Source organism: Melanotaenia boesemani, chromosome 3 (genome assembly GCF_017639745.1).
Source record: "Melanotaenia boesemani isolate fMelBoe1 chromosome 3, fMelBoe1.pri, whole genome shotgun sequence".
Taxonomy (NCBI): domain Eukaryota; kingdom Metazoa; phylum Chordata; class Actinopteri; order Atheriniformes; family Melanotaeniidae; genus Melanotaenia; species Melanotaenia boesemani.
The window spans coordinates 36626049-36643793 of NC_055684.1; the positions used below are offsets into that span (position 1 = coordinate 36626049).

Consider the following 17745-nt stretch of genomic DNA (forward strand, 5'->3'; position numbering starts at 1 on the left):
TCATAACACTTCTAAATTCACAAATAATCTATCACAAATGAGCATTTAACTTCTATGTTAACTTCTGTGGAAGATGTCCTGACAGGTGAGGCCTTTACTGCAGTCACTACAGTGTAACACAGTAGTCATTACACACCTCTTGACCAGTCGAAGGCCGTCACAATTCAGTCTGTGTGACAGCTCTCAACTCAGCTCACCTGCACTTACTGACATAGTGACAACAGCAGCACAGAATCTATGAGTGTACATCGTGGCGAAATTGATCACAGCGATCAATCTCATCCAGTGAAGCCATTGGCAGCGCTGCTGCAGCGGAACAGAAAGCATGAGGAGTGCTTTGCCTTGTCTGTGATATATCTATCTTTAGGTGGGAGCTTGGCGTGGGATCAATATGCCACGGGCGGCTCATATTTCACTCATGGCCCAGCAGGGATGAAGGAGAAAACGGAAAGGAAAGATGGTATGATGACATGGTTTTGCAAGGCTCTCAGGAGGTCAGTCTAGGGAAGAGGTAGCGTGGAGCAGAATCAGGTTGAAACCAAAGGTGAGAAAAGGAGAGCAAAGTTATGTGTGTGACGTAGGACTCAGTAGTGCAACAGAGGCCCAGATGCAACACGGACGGCGGTGCAGCCTGACAGCTTGTCGATTCAGTGAATTTATAATGAATGTTCTTTTATTCTTCACTTTCTCTCTAACCTTTCTCCTCTCCTTTCCTCCCTTTACCATCCCCTCCTCTTGTCGCTTCCCTCCTCACTGGGTTTAGGCCATCGCCACCCCTCACCCACCACGTCCTGTCACTGACTCGTGTAGTCTTTCATCCTGGGAGTAAAAAACAAAGAGCTATATGAAAGGTGCTTAGTCGCTTTCCCCTCTCCCCCTGCTGTTGCGGTGTCCTAATGATGCAAATGTTATTCTGGCTAATGAGCAGGAGCTATGTTTCAGATGAAGTTTACCACCCTGCTCGACCAACCTGTCTCATGAATAAAAATCCTGTGTCAGAGTCAAGATGTGTGCTCCTCTCTGCTCACAAATGTATGACCAGTTTACAGATGGCTTCTTATAAAACACGCAAGGAAAAAAACAGACAGTTGTTGATCCATAATGGTGTTGTAAAGGAACAACCAGGCCTTTAAAATCAAACTATACTTTAACTAAAACATAAACAATCTGCCCTGTCTGAAATACAGTGTATGCACAAAAACAGGTAGAAAAAGTGCATAAAAACTTCAGCTGGAACTCTACGCACCCTCTCACCTGCACAACTCGCATAACCTTTTGACTCAGAGTTCATTCTGGCTGTCAAATACACAAAAAAGGGGGGGAAGCCAGTAGATGTTGGCTCTGCATTATTACAACAAACCTCATAGCTGCTTACGTTTGTCTCCCTCCCAACCTCGTGGCTTAATCCTCTGTGCTTTTGCCCTTCAGTTTTTCAAAGGCAGCCTGCGGGCTAGAATTGCTCTTTGCTGACTTGTGGCTGACAGTGAATAAGTTCTCCTCTCGTCTCCTCCCTTTTATCTCTGAGATCATGCTCTGAATGGGTCAAGATCAATGGTGCTCCCTGCAAATCTGCCCAGACTTTGGGTGCTTCTCATTGACCTCTACGCAGGGGTAAGTCTTACTCTCATCCAGCCGGCTTTTGCATTCACTTCTATGGATAAATTCAGATGCTACACGGAGAGCTCTCTTCAAAGAGCCACGCTGCAGACAATTTTCTGATCTATTAAAAAGTTCTTCTTGGTCTCAAACTGTAAGCTGCCCTGCAGACCTGTATCTGGTTGAAGTCATTCAGCTGCACCTTGGGTGAAACAAGCAGTTTGTGGAGGTTAAAAGAGGAAATTTCATCATCACCTACAGTAATAATGAATACAGTAGGCTTACTGGAGTTGTAAGTATATACGTTTCATTGTTATCTCATAGAGATAACACAAACTACAATTTGGTTGCATTTGCACTATACTTACTTCCACCTTTAGATTTTGGTGTCACAAATTCTTATAAAATGACAAAAATCCCAATAACCAAGGACATACTGTGACAAGTGGCTTGACATAATGGAGCAAACTTCTCAGTAAAGATGCAAAGGGGTAAAAAAAATCATTTTAATGACATAGAATTAATGTGCTGTATTGACTGATCTGATCCGAGGTATAATAAATATCTCAAACTGAATAAATAAGCAGTGCATATTCCCAGTATAGTAGGAAAAAAAAAACAAAGGGCCAAACGTGAATGAAAGAGAAGCAGCAAATAAATCCTCCAACATTTATTCTCTAAACAAAACTACACAAGAACACAAGAGGCACAGTTAAAGTGATGCTATCACCATCCTCAAGCCCAACACAGATCAGACAGCACAGACGCTCAAGAACCAGCTGGGGCTCGCATCCAACAAGATCCCTTCGAGACCTGCTTCAACAAGATGGATAGTAGGCACCAAACTTCTAACTGGGCGCACTCAGCCCAGACATCATTGGTACCGGGCTGAATAAAGAGGTGGCGTCCCCTCGCCTGCTCTTCCCTAATAGAAGGCGCTGCCTAGCTGACAGCAGCCCATAAATAACCCCGTTGGCTTGTTGCTGGAAAAGAACGCTCTCACCTGAGCTCAGTCACTCAAAGGCATCATGGGGAGAGGTAAAATGTGAGAATGCAAGGCCTTTAAGTTATGCATAGACAAGTGAGTGAAGGTAGGTCACAAGAATATGTTATATTATTTACTCTTTTATGTACTTTTTAAATAAGTTGAAATTGACAGACTTTTTTTAGCAGATGCATCTTGAATATGAACTACGCAGACAGAAATTGTCTCTCCCTCTGTGGCCCAGTGGCAGGCAAAACACTGGAAAGGAAGTGAACTATACAGACAGCAGCGTGAAAAGTGATATTATAACCTACTCACTATTTAGCTGTTTGAAAGCGCCTCTCAAACACGTGAACCAAATAAGATGGACCTGCCACAGTTTGTGGTCAACAGGTGTATGACTGCAGGTACCAAACTAAAAGGCACATAAACTGTTCCCCAATCTACTGCACACCAGTTAGTATTCAGTTTGTTCTTTTTGATTTTTGCACATGCAAGAATACAGTTGCATGTGAAGTTCTTCCTTCTCTTTTTGGTTTTAGAGGGCAATTATTTTTTCTTTTTGATTTTTCAAAAGGTTTTTAAAGATGTCATTAATTTGTCTCATTAATTTGTTTTCCAGAGACATTCTCTAACATTATATTAGGTTCAAATCTTTAAAAGCTGCTATCAGTTTCCATCCATATCTCCTTCTCTGCTACATTTCACTATTAAATGCTGGACAGATTCAATTAAAGTGATGCAAATGATCTAGGTATCTAGGTGTGTGCCTATCTACTCTGTGGTGTGTGTCCTCTTCCGAGACAGGTCATAACCCCAACTTGTCATCAGTTCCAGCCTCCCTTTCATCCCACACATCCACCACAAGGTTACAACATACTGATAAATAATAAAAATGTCTCCCTGATCTACCAACATCCATCCCATGTTTTTGTTTTTTTCTTTAAAACTTTCATGAAGGATTAGTTGTTCATTTCAACAACTTTAATATTTCAGTGGGGAAATGGTTCTAAGTACAGCCATATTCTTCATGTACTTCAGGGATAAAAATGCAACAGCAAACCCAGGCTACTGCATGTAAACTGTTATATGATAAATTTGAGTATTGAGTATTGTTACATTTTGTAAACATAATGACACGTATTCTACTGATCTGTTCTTCTTTTAATCACTGCAATAGAAGTGTAAAGCTCACTCAATTAAAAAAAGGAACCTAATCAAGTTTTAACGTGTTACGTTTCAGGTTTTTACAATAAATTATTATGTCATACCGTGACAATGTCCCTTTTTTATTTGGGTGACAGTTATATGCTTCTGTGCCTTCTGTTGTTTGCCAAGTCCTGCTGCCCATTTCGTTTTGAAAGCGCCACAAAATAACGCCGTACGGCACGACATTATGACGTCATGACGTTACGCGGAAGTAATTCAGCCAAGATGGCTGCGTCCTTGACAGGCATGTTTTGGTTTGACTAAGCTGGTAAATATGCCCAAGTGCAAATTCTCGGGCTACACGACTGACAAGGATATCTTGTGAGGGGCACATGGAAAGACGAGAGTTAGTCGCGTCGCTGGTGGTAGGATTTTCTTTTTGTACGGCGAGTTATACCCGAAATAAAAAATATAACCAGCATTCAGTGTACATGCATCAAAACTCAACTTTTCACTGTTCAAATGTTTAAATAGCACATTTTCATGCAAAATAAATTAGACGACGAATATTTACACTTCAGGCAACGGTAAATATGAGTCCTTAACTTTGACTTCTTGTAAACAAACTTGATATGTGAAGGATTAGCCCTAATTGTGTTAAACATTTTGTTAAGACTATTAGTAAAGAAATACCTTGTAATTACATATATGACGTTAGGTTAGGTTAAAGACAGAGAGAGATAAAATAAAATCTAATTATTCAGCACTCATTAAAAATCCACTGCTCAACAAACTGATATTATCCATTTTAAGACCTGGTCAATTCGAAAATTGTTCAAATTACACACACACACACACACACACACACACACACATATATATATATATATATATATATATATATATATATATATATATATATATATATTATTTTTAACTCTGTGTATATATATATATATACACAGAGTTAAAAATAATCAATTGCCAAACAGCATCCCAAAAACTCTTCAATTGAAGAGGGGTAAAGTCTAAGAGGAAAACAAACAAAAAACCAAAACAGCCGTGTCAACAAACTGTGGGGATTTTTAAAAATATCTTTTATATAGTTGTGAAGTGTTCTCAGCCCGGGATGCTGCTGAGCACCAGTGACTCTGGGATGTATATAATAAATGTCAGTGTACCATCAAAATGAGTCAGAAACACATATTTTTAAGGTTTTAAATTTACATAGTTGAAGTGTAAATGAAACAAAATTCTGCTGTCAGCACGAAGCACTGCATGTGCATATAGGACTGGTCACCTGTCAAGGCTGCACCATAGCCATTCTCACATACTTTCTAAATGACTTACTAGTTTGTTTGTTTTTTTTTTGTTTTTTTCAGTCTACAAAGAACATCATTAATTTTCTCAGCTCTGCTTCACTCATAACAGGCGTTTTGGGGTGTTTCATTTTTGACGCCATGTCTCACGATGTGACTCTCTCTGCAGGCAGGAGGCTGTGCAGGGATGTGTGTGGATCTGACCCTGTTCCCCCTGGACACCATTAAGACCAGACTGCAGAGCCAGCAGGGCTTCTACAAGGCTGGGGGCTTCAGGGGGATCTACGCTGGGGTCCCATCAGCTGCTGTCGGCTCCTTCCCCAACGGTAAGACAGTCAGAGTGATCGCTACTCTGAGTTCACTTTTGTATGTTGTTTATGATGATTTGCAGGTAATACTTGCTGTTGGTCACAGAAAGCATGCTTCGGCATTCAGAAAGACATATCAGAAATAAAAAGAAAACTAAACAATTTAATTGAGCTGACATGTCAGTAGACACATTGTTGCTAACCAAAACTTCCTTAGGGGGGAAAAGCACAAGTCAAACCAACTGTGAAGCACAGTGGGGGGAGTATTATGATTTGCTTAGCTGAGAAAACAGTCCATCATATCAGAATGTTTGAAGATAATATCTTGTGGGGGTTGAGACTTTTCATCACACCAAAATAGCAATAAAAAGAGCCTGTCTTCATCTTCATAACAGTTTTTTCCCAGGTATGCATGGTGCTGGGCAATGGTTTAAAACTTTTAAATGCGATTATTTGCATACGTTTCTGCAGTTAATTGTGATTAACCATGTTGTTGCACACAAAATTCAATGATTTCAAAAGTAGTGTACTATCCACTTTTATATTAAATACATTGTGTTTGTATTTCCCTTTTTAAATATTTTTTTCCATTTCCATTTGCCCTACACTGTATGTGTTCTTGTCCTTTCCTGTATATGTGTGTAAACCTAACCAGGGACAAGGACTGATCAGCCATTGCTACAAGTTCTACATACATAGAAACTACTTTTGTAACATTGTTTTAATGTGTTATCCTTGTCAAATGAAATTTAAATAAAGTAATTTACTGCTATATGAATAAAAGTGTGGTAAGTCTTTGGTTTTCAAACACTTTAAACAAATAAACTACTTTTTAACAGCAGTATATACTTAACATGGCTGCAGTTAAAATATCTCCTGTAAATCTCAAATTAAATTAAAATGTCATAAAATCAAGCATAGATGACACAGAAGGATGAAAATTTTAGGGTTTATTTGTGAAATGGTAACATGTCAGCTGCATGAGTCTTCTGTCCTCCTAAACAGAGGGAATGATATTTAATGGAGAACTTCCAGACATCAGGTGTGTTTCCCTGTTGGAACCAACAAAAAGCAGGATGACAATCTCAGCACTTCTAGATTTTGAGGGAAAAACTGTTATTTAATTACTTTTTCTGAAAGATGAGAGTTTTTAGCTTTACACTATCCATAAAAACTCTGTGAAATGAGCGCAGACATGTTGATGCACTTAACTGCAATTTGGTGGAGCTCAAGGCAGAAATGACCACGGACATGCTAATGCATGATGACGGTCCTCCCAAGCTCCGCCCACCTCCCTGCTGTGAGCTGTGATTTGTGTGTGTATTCACTCAGTGAGCAACGGACTTGGAAAAAAATTCGGTTAACTTTCAATGAAGCAGTTGTTGGCATTAATTATTGTGTTAATGTGACAATAACTTGTGAACAGCCCAAATTTTACAGCAATTGCCTTCATTTTAAGAGAATAAAAAATGAAAAGGTTAAATGAATTTAAGAGCAGCCACTTAAACAAAATTGGATTTTGCTTTAAAGTTTCGTTTAAATTGACTTTTTATATTGCATTTTTATACATTGGCTTGTGATTTTTTTTACTTTTCTGGCATAGAGAACATTCATTCATTCATTCATTCATTCATTCATTCACCTTGTATCCAGGCAGCTTTATTGCTTAGATGTGAGGATGGATTTATTCAGCTAAAAGGAAGAATTAGAGTCTTTTCACACTTAATTTTCTGAGATTCTAAATCTATTGTACAAGCAGAAGCACGTGTATACGCACGCTCACCTGAGTTTCTCCCCTGTCAGTGGTAGTGAGTGATATTAATTGCTCTATGCTGGTTGACTAATGGGCCTGAATGGCTGTGGTTCTGCTTGGTTTCAGCTGCTGCTTTCTTTGTCACCTATGAGTGCACAAAGTCCCTTCTCGGCGCTGGTGGAGTGCTCGCAGCACCGCAAGTGGCACCTGTCACTCACATGCTGGCCGCCTCCCTGGGAGAAGTAGTAAGTTCTTATCCAACACTCTCCAACTTTTGTCCCCTGTCCTGTGGACTTATAACCCTGTTATATTCTGCTTGTGTACTTTTAACTTGTTCTTGTTTGTGTAGGCCTTCCTTATTCCCAGTACTCCCATCTTTAGACATCCAGCTGTCGTGCACACTTGTTTTTGCTCCTCTGTCTTCCTGCTCCTTGGTGTTTTTTTCCCACCACTCTACATCTCAAACGAACATCACTGGCATGTGTGTTAATGCTATTGCTTTTTAAATTTCACAGACAGCTATTCAAGGGGGCAGCAGGGGGGCGGGGTGGAGGAGGGAGAGGGTTGACTGTAGGCCTCTGGGGTCCAGCTGGGTCAGTTAAGGGAGCTTCCTCAGGACTTTTCCAGTATTTTCCCCACCAGCTGGGTAAATAAGATCTCATTACTGCCTATTGACTCATCTACTTTCCCAGCGCAGACCCCCAGACTCTGCCAATTTAGTCCGGGAGAATTCATGCTTGAAACCGATGAGGAGCAGTGCAATTTCCTCAGCCCATCCTCTCCCAGTCACTTGAAGTGAACCACGGCGTTTGAGCCATATGGGGGCCACTGGTATTCACATAGTCGTGAAGGGGGTTATGGAGATCCGGGCTGTAACCCAGGCCGTCTGCAAAATGCTAGGTCTTCAGTATTCATGGCTTTTGGATGAATGTAATTTTGGTGGGTTTTTGCATGTTCATGAAATGGAATTATTCCTCCTGGGAGGATGTTCGCTGTGTTTGAGCATATCTCCGTCTTTGAGCTCATTTGTGTTCACATGTTGCTCTCAAATTAGCATGCACTAATTTTACTTGTGATTGGTGTTATAGCTGTGATGATCAATCATTGCAGGAATGTAATAATTAACAGCTGATGACTTCTCTCAGCTTCTGTCTGCAGCATAGGTGAGCTGAATGTGAAAGGTGAGGCGAAGGTCACGGCTGCCTTTAACCCCATGCTGGATTTGAGCACATCAAAGGCATAAATCCGAGGATTCGGGCTGAGCAGAGCAGGGGCGGTATCCCACTGCATCCCAGCAACTGAATTCGTTCTTGTTCAAAGAGTCTAATCTTCAGGCTTAGGCACGAAAGGCTTACCCTGTCATTGCCATGACTTTTATAAAAGGCCCTAACACCTGCAGCATGATGCAATAGCTGCCAGTTATGATTCGGCCTCTCCTCAGTCCTTATTAATGATTTTTAATTACGAAAGTTATGTGTCTGTAAGCCTAACAGGGGAGGCGGCAGCTACATGTACAACAGAGGACTTATTTCTAGTGCTTTAACAGTTATAAGTCTGCTGAAAATGAATTGGGTTCTTTTAATAACTCATTAGTTGTTGAAGATGCCGACGAATGTTTGCTGGTTACAGCTCATTATGCAGCACTTTGCTGCTTAAATTTTCTGTATGTCGCTTGTATTACTGATGTTTTTGTACATATAAGTGTATGAATACAACATATCTTTGTTCTCATTCATTCCCTCTAGCAATGTGCTTTTCTATTATTTTTTAGTCCACATAATTGTACATAGTTAACAAGACACACAACTGTCTTTATAAGGTTATATAAGGTTTATGCTTATGCAGAATAAAACATGGCCTGAGGGTCAAGAGATTTGTCCATAGATCTCCAACACAGGAATGTCTCAAGGCATTGATCTAAACAAGGACATTTCTGCAGCCTTCATCATTTTATAATGGAAAAAGTTTGTAACCATCATCATTGACCTTAATAGATGTTGTCCTGCCGATCTGGGTAATCAAGCTCCTTTTACATCTTCATCAACCCATGTAGTCTAGCTATAGTTTCCTCTCCATGACATCAAAAGTGGCTTAATGGCATTTTGTTTGTTCATAATTGAATTACAAAGCCTGCCTCTGGTGATGATATGCTTAACTTACTTGGTATAGTTATATAAAAGTCTAGCGTCTTCATATCAAATGGAGGTTGGAGCTCAGAGTTTATTCTGCAGCAAATCTGACATGAAAACTCAGAAAGTAAACTTTTAGTTTTTACATGTGGTAGACTTGATGTTCAGCATGAACTTTCAGTATGTTTTTTATATAGAATATAAAGATAACAGTCAGATGTGACAGATTTTAAACTCTGAGTGCGCTTATAACATTTCCTTTTTGGAAAAATACTGATTCTATGTTCTTGGAATAAAAAAAAAAAAAAAAGCAGGCCATTGAAGCCTTAAGCCAGTCGGGACAAGGCTGTGTCATTAGACAGATGGTTCCCAGCTGGGACAGCATGACGAGAGCAACTGCAGCACCTGATGCTTTTGGCTGCAGCCACAAGGTTTTAGTATCATGCGACTTAATGACTTTATGCAGCGCCAATAAATGTTGACCAAAATTTCCATCCAGCATGCTTTGCTTAAAGACTGTCATACATCATGTTAATCAAACTCCTTCATGCTGCAGAAACACAGTAACAACTGAAGGAACGTGATTAAGAACCTGGTGCACAGACTCTCTGATCCAAATCTATGAAGCCCAAACTCAGAACTCAGGAGATTTTTGAACTGTTTGAATTGAACTGAAATTAGCACAGACAACCCAAAAGTTGGAAAAATGCAGTTTTATGTGCAGCACATACACCACAGTGCATACAGTTGCTCAGCTCAAAACTGGAGCACATATGGGCTGGTCTGCAGGACACCCCCAAGGTTTCACGAATTCAGAAAAGGGTCAATTCAAGATGCCAGAGATAATTTAGTGGAGAGTGATGTAGGAGGTATCTTAACCCATATCCTGACAGGTCAGAGCCATCTTGGCTTCATAAAGGCAGACGTACCACAGTTCTTGCCATATTTGTAATGGGAATTGCTCACTGGAACACATTCGAAGTTCAATATGAAGAACTTGTAATTCTTAATCAAAGGTGGTCAAAGAGCATCTTTCTAGAGCTTTCTTCTTCTTGAAAATGACCTTAACTTTACCAATGTCAAGAATAGCCGTGTAAAAAGCAGGACAAACAGAGCACGGCAAAGAGGACAGTCAGAAGTTCGAGAGAGAAAGAACTACAGACGGTCAAGAAAATGATAGACCCCCCCCCATCCCCTGCCCAGAAGTGTCCTGGTGCTTGTGCGACTGCAGATGTTGTGCGACGCTCCTATAAAGAATGTGTAAGCTGATGGCGTCTGTCAGGCTCTAGCAGGCTGTTATCTAGCCATTAGATCAGATTTATCTTCATTCCCATTCGCTCGACGTCTGCCCTGAAAGCTCATTTGTCAAGGCCAGGCAGCAGGGTTTTCTCGCACCTATACCCCCCCCTCCTCTTCCTCCTTCACCACTGCATGTCTGCAGGAGGATGCTCGGCAAAATACAGTGTGACATGACAAGATAGGGGACAGTGAGAGGTGGGGGGGGGGGGCACAAAGGAGGAGTTTTCTTTTGGGGAGGGGGAAAACTGGCAAGCACTTAACTTGGCATTGAGAAATAATCCATGGATCGCCTTTGAGCAGCTCCACGCTCTGTGATTTATTGGCTGTTGTTTCAGAGTTGGAGATTCGCAGTGTCCTCATCCCATCCCTTTTTTTCTTCATGACCTTTTTTCTGCCTCTCTCCCTGCCTCCTTCCTTTTGCCGTTTTAGTCTTCTTGTTGCTGCAGTGAGTTTCAAAGATGGGAAGTTTAAACTGATGCTCAGCACAGTTCATCAGGAAAAGGTTAAGCTAAAGTGGATTTATTTCTTTTTAAATCGTCCTAAGTAAATCCTGTGTGACTGGTCCTGCAGTTTTCACACATGTGACTGCAACAGTGTAGTCCTGTGTCTTGGTGGTGATTACAGTACATTTTATTGACAAATAAATATGTTAATGCAGCCAGTATGATTCTCTAACCTTTTTTTGTTCCATATGGCAGTCTTGGTCCTGACTTATTGCATTGATTGCAACAAGCACTAAAGAGATGGAGCAAATGAAGTATTGAGGGATTTATGATTCAGTACATAGATCAATGCACTGGCTATGCCAAAAATGTGCTGTAAGTTTTTTGCCAATTCCCCATTCTTGACTGCAGTTTTCCAGGCACTGACTGGCAGCCTCTTACCAAGCACAAGGGTTTAGAAACTGAAATCACGCTCTGTCATTTGGATTAACAACAACAGGAAACTGAAAGGCGTCAGTCTTAAGCAGGCAGCTTCTTAATGAAGTCTGCTTAATGAGTCCAAGAGCTTGTAAATAAAGATGAATGGTTGGAGGAACAGATTGCTAATAGATTTATAAGTTTCCAAGCTAGAGGAAAAGCAGAGGAAGCAGTGTTGGTCTCTCATTCTTTCTAGTTTTTTGACTGTTTTTAAGGTTTTCTTGATCCTCAGCCTCACCTCATTGTTTCAGACCCTTATTTTCTTCTGTTAGCACATTTCTGATATAACCTGCAAAGCTGCACACTTGATTTTTCATCAGCATAATTCTGCCCACTGTTAGCTGCTGACAATACTCCAAAATAAACATAATCTCTGTTGGATTTGATGTGATCTCTTGGAGAAGTGATTTAGGGTAAATATGACGCACATCACATTCAAGTGGTGACTTTACCAAAGAACATGGTTAATGAGTTCCCAGACTCGGATGCAGCCTGTCACTGTCTGGGAGAGCCGCCCACATGCATGGTTTGCCACTTGATGGCAGTGTTGCACCACATTTAGGCTGCGCATGGACTACTGTAATACTCATCATTCACAGAGGCCCATCTGGTTCATTTGTTGGTGCTTTTATGTGGAGAGCTGGAGGTTTATCTGCTCACTTTGTATTGAAAGGTGGAAGAAAGTGCTCTGCCCTGCAGAAAAAATAATAATGCAGTTAAGGTCAACACAAATTTGAATCAGCAGTCTGGGGTTTTTAAACATCCAAACCAAAATACTTGCCTTGTCACATTTTCAATTCCTTCAGCTCACGTCCACTTGTGAACTGAGAATTTGCTTCCATCATTCCTGATGGTCTTTTCTCCGTTTGTGCTCTATGTTCTTCCTGCACACTCTCCTTGCCTAGAAGCTTTCCCTGGTGTCAGACTGAGGAAATGACAGAGAGGACAAGTGCCCATCTGAAATGATTCCTGCAGCAGCTGTTGGGGTATCCTTCTCTCCCTCATGGCCATAGAGCCTTATGCTGGGGCCCTGGTGCTAAATCAGTATGGATAGCCCAAAGGAGGAGTAGCAGAGGAAAAAAATGGATGCACTTCATCTCATCACTCTTTCTCTCCTTCCGTCCCTCCCCACTTGACGTTGCCGTGGCGAGGGTGGCACTGACAGACGGGCATCTGCGCGACTTGGGGGAGTCGCAGGGGGGAGGGCGGCTCACCAACCGCTCTGAAAGATTGCTTGCCGTTAGCCGGCATTTCCACTCCAATGCAGGATAAATGGGAAATCAAGTCACCAGGTGGGCAGCTGTGCCTGCCTGTCTGCTTTTAAGAGGCATAAATATTCATGTCTATCTTCACTTGCTGTTGGCAGTCCATATTTTTGTTGACATATGGTGGATTGGTTGGAACTTGAGCGGGGAGTGTGGTTACTGAGGTGTGCATGTGTGTCTGAATCTATCAGTGGGTTTGACAGAAGCATGTTCTTTGGACACAGATACACAGTCTGCCTCATGACCTTTTTGCAGACGTGACAACTGTTGCAGCGGTATCATTTTGGCTGCGTGTAAACATTTGTTAATTGTTCAAGTTGCACACTAAGTGAAGTAGTCGTTCCCCTTCCAGCTCCATGTAATTGCTCTGCTCATGCCTCACCATCATGGCCACCTGCCACGATGTAAAAGCTTAAAGTCACATCGTGACTTTCCTTTGAATACAAATTGATATTAGAAGCTCTTTAGAAATAAATTCAACAACTACAGGTTTAGGAAGTGCCTTTTTTTTTCTCATTTTATTTCTCATCTTACAGGTGGCCTGTTTGATCCGGGTGCCCACAGAAGTGGTAAAACAGAGAACTCAAGCCTCTCCCTCATGCAGCACCTACACCATGCTACTGGCTACGCTTAGAGAAGAGGTATCTCATGAAGAGATCATAATTAATTAACTTTGCTGCTTTTTTTTATTTTGTCCATGTGATTTTGTTTCTTGCCTCAACTGAAAGAGGAGCAAGAAATATTTTAGTTAAAGTTGTTCTGAACCCAGATTTAAATGATAACTAGTTCATGCACTTGCACATGTCTTTGGTTTAAATAATTGTTAAAAAATGTGCAAGAAATACTCTTTATTTATATGGGTAGTCCCACTGAGACATGCAGTCTCATTTACAAGAGACAACTCACGCTCTGCACTCTGTCTGATCAGTCACCACATTAAACTGGTTTGTATTTTCCAAGGTTTTTAGAGTTAAAAGGGTTTAATGGTGTAGACAACTACTTTAGTTGGGTAAATTCAGTTCTGTAGCTAATGGAGAGGACAGTGAAAATGAGAAACTGTCTTTGCATCTGATCAGTGTTAGTGATGAAATATGCACTGATCAACCACAACATTAAAGCAACTGACAGGTAAAGTGTGTGAAACCAGTGTTCTCATTAGAACTTGTTCATTTTGATTTAATTTTGATTTGACTCAATTAAAGACGATTATTATTTTCTTAGTACGATTATTGTCAATGAATAATTCAGATTTTACGATTATCACGATTATTATCGCTGTATAAATATGTAAAATCATATTTGTGTACTTAGAAGCCTAAAAGTTTTATTTATTTTTATCTTTTGATGCCAAAATAAAAAATAATTTAGAACAAAGGAAAATATCCAAGAAGTCTGATTCCAGCTAAATCCCCTCTGATCTGTAAAGAATAAATAAATACTATATATAAACTCTGGATTTCTCTTTGAGAAAACAGATTTAATTTCTCCTTTATTTAACCAAAGCAGCACAACCACAAGTTCGCCTAGCTATTGATACACCTGGGTGCTCTATACTTCAGTCTTTTGGGGTATTACTGGCTGTGAGCTAGGAAAAGATGTCAGGTGGTGACTAACCTTCATGTGGCATTTCCACCCTGAACCACAACGTCCTCCAGTTAGCGGGTTGATGGTGATGGCCAGTCACTGCCGATTTGTTCTTGACCCCCAGCTTGCCTCCTTCCTCCTACTCCAAAGCCAACAAGAGGCTCTCTGTGCTGCCTCCCTCAGCCTATGGTCTGCAGATTCCCTCTCTTTCCCTTTTGCTCCTAGTTCTGTGAGCGTGTTCCACACAGACCCTGCACCCGACCTCTACTGGGAACAGCAAGGCCTGCCATCCTATGTTCCTATATTGTTGGACCAAGCCCTGGTTCATGTGGTTTTCCTCTCTGAGGCCTCCTCACATGTGTCTTCCCATGGGGTTGTCAGTTCAATCACAAGACCAGGTCAGGAAGTGGAGTCTCCTCTCAGGTCTGCCTCATTTCCCACAATGGTTCTGTCTGCAGGAGTCCTTTCCCGGTTGTCTTGGAGGATGCTGATTTTTTCCCCTCACTAACGAACTGAATGGCTGGTGTTGGTCTTACATGGGGCTGGCGCTTCTTTTGTCTCTCTTGCTCCGAGATGTCTGCCAGTGAACTTTAATCTACCACATAACAAACAGAGATCACCCATCAAAACACAAGTAAAACAAAGGTACCAGCCAACATTAGGTAAATGAAATAAAACATGGGTTAAATACTGCAGAGAAGTTTAAAACAGTCACATTGACCAAGGGAATGTCTTCTCAAGCCCTTAGAATCAACTTAAACCCCCTTAGAGAGACCAGTTAAGCTCATTTCAAATCAGTTTCTAAGTTATTCCAAGTGGAAGAAGCAGCATTATAAAAGCAAAGTTCTGTTCTCACCATTACCATCTTCAGACCAGAATGAGAGCGAAGGCCATGCAGATTGTGATTTCTACAGTTAATCCATTAAATCTTATGGGAAAGTGTGTCCAGACTTTTGACTGGTGGCGTAGGTAGAGCGATATAAAGAAACTAGACCAAGAATAGTTTTATATAAGAAAATCAGCTAATGTGAAAGCCTGCGTACATAGAGGAGCGGCCATTTCGCTGTAGAGTGTAAAGTGCAGCGATGAGTGGGATTACCACACATGAACATTTCTTTTCAGCCTGAGCAGAGAATTACGGACACAGGAAAAACATCTGGCTAGCTTTGGCTTCCAGCTGTCCCTTAGCAGAAAAAATGCAACTGACTATGATAAAAAGTAAAGCTGGAACAGTGGAAATAAAGAAACAAGACCAGATATGTTAAAACCTGATTTCTTCTACATCTCGTTGCACCCTGACGACTAAAAGGCTTCAACCTCACAACCACTCAGTTGTGTCTGAACAGTGAAACTATCCGTCAAAAAAAGATAATTTTTTTTTTCTCATCTGTATAACGTTCAGTGATGCTGCTGAAAGCGTCGTGTTGTTCTGTAAACCCAGACACGTACGTTTAATTTCATCCAAACAGTAAACATGAACATCATTTAACCCCTTTACTCAACATTTACCTTTACTTTTTTCCGTTTTTCCGTTTCCGTACTTTCCCACTCCAACACGCCTCTTTTGCTGCTCACTCGAAACGACAGCAAAGCAACACCAGCGGCAACACATGGATGGATTCTCCATGCAGAAGATGCACTAATTTGCCATTAAAGTTCAGATAGTTCCACTTTTAGGGAAACTGAATATTTAAAGGAATCTGCATGATAAATGAATTGGGGCGTTTAATACTGCCATTAATTGTGACATCCCTACATCCAAACCACCCAATGAAACGTTGCTGCGGTCCCATATCACACAGATTTGTTCCAATACGCTGCAAAAACTCCTCAAAATTGGCTCCAAGAACACAGCAGAGTGCAAGGTGTTGTCTTAGCTTTCAGAGTCCAATCTGATGTCGCATCTGAAGAACATGCCCGAGCCACAGAGGCACCAAAAGCTTTGCCGAGGGGATGTTTCCATGCTGAGACGGGTCAGAGCCACTTTTCCTGCATGAGGAGATCCTACACTATATTTGCTCAGTGATTTTAATGCAATGGATTGAAAGAAATATGAGGGAATTGTTTTCATAGAATTAGATTATCTTCTTTGACTGTTTGTATTCAGATCACATCAAACTGAGTGTGTGTTTGTTGTCTCTGTGCAGGGTGTTCGAGGCCTGTACCGAGGCTACTGCAGTACAGTGATCAGAGAGGTAGGATTAATTCAGATGCATCTTTCTTTCTGTCCACATCACACACCACTGTTTGTGTTTGAAATCTAGCTTCAGGTAAATACAAAGTTCATCATACATATCCTGTTAAAATCAGTTTCATACTAAAGAAAACTCCTCAGCCCTTTTAATTCTGAAAATGTATTAAAATATTTTGGTTTGTATGGATGTTGAGGTTTTCCACACATATAACTGAAGTCATTTTCATTTTGCTGGGGCTTTATCGAAGTCCGACATACTGAGGGAGATCATCTCAGTGAGTTAGTCATTGAAGATGCTTCTTCTAGAGATGCATCTGAAAAATTTATGCAATTAGTTGTGTTATAAATGCTAAACAAAACAAGGATAAATGAGCACGGGGCTGCACTCCCTTGATGGTCGCTCACCTTTTTTTAATGAAAACGCGGCTCTGGTTCTTTGATTCACGATCCTTAGTTTAATTGCACCTGCAGCGCATGATAATACAAAATGATTGTTGTCCACGTATCAGAGATTTTGTCCTTCTGCCTCCAACTTTCAATAGGACTAGTAGAAAATGAGAAAGGAAGACAGACAGGGAGACAGAAGTATATGAAGGTGACACTTGTCTTTTTTTTTAAGGAGATGAGGAGGGGGGTGGATGAGGGTGTAATCTAGTCCCCCTCTGCTGTGCTAGCCTGTACTTATTTTCTGCCTCACTAAACTGATGTTATTCACGCAAATTCCATCTGGACAGCCGAGGAAAAAAAGGACAACAAGACACTGTGATTTCTCCGAGGGGCTCTGAATAAATGAATACATTTGAAGGCTGGTGCAGGGCCTGTGTGCATACTAACACTGGTAGATGAAACGCAACGGTGGCGGCGGGGATTTGGGGGCGCGGGAACAGCAAAGGATGCTTCGTGGTGATTGGCTTTGACGTGTGTCAGGAAGGTAATTCATTTTCTCTTGGCCTCCTCCGCTATCCGCCCATCTACCTCCTTTTGGCCAGGAGACCCTGTCAAGATAAGTTTGTTTATGTGGTCGGGCATGGTGCCTCCCCTCCTTGTTGGCCCTCTAATTGGGGTCTTTTCTGTGCTATATAGTCATTAAGCAGCTTTCAGAAGGCATTTCTGATGGGCATGATGTCACGTTAGTAGAGGATGTGTAGGAATCCACTTAGGTCTGCTTGCAATGCAGAGTAAAGGTGCTTTTGTGATCCAAGTATCATTGCAGCAATGTCCTACATCCATATCATTGCACCTGG

General features: G+C 41.2%; 1 protein-coding gene across 3 annotated transcripts in view; it reads left to right on the forward strand.

Moving 5' to 3' along the window:
• Nucleotides 1-4020: 4020 nt before the first annotated feature.
• Nucleotides 4021-17745, forward strand: part of slc25a26 (solute carrier family 25 member 26) — a 63198-nt gene continuing 49473 nt past the window's right edge. For 2 of the 3 annotated variants that reach the window (XM_041979672.1, XM_041979671.1), the window contains exons 1-5: nucleotides 4021-4155; nucleotides 5219-5375; nucleotides 7237-7355; nucleotides 13260-13364; nucleotides 16455-16502. In XM_041979672.1, the coding sequence (XP_041835606.1) occupies nucleotides 4123-4155; nucleotides 5219-5375; nucleotides 7237-7355; nucleotides 13260-13364; nucleotides 16455-16502 (462 nt within the window). In that variant the 5' untranslated portion in view covers nucleotides 4021-4122. The remainder of the gene's footprint in view (nucleotides 4156-5218; nucleotides 5376-7236; nucleotides 7356-13259; nucleotides 13365-16454; nucleotides 16503-17745) is intronic. The other variant, XM_041979673.1, reaches the window with a different exon arrangement.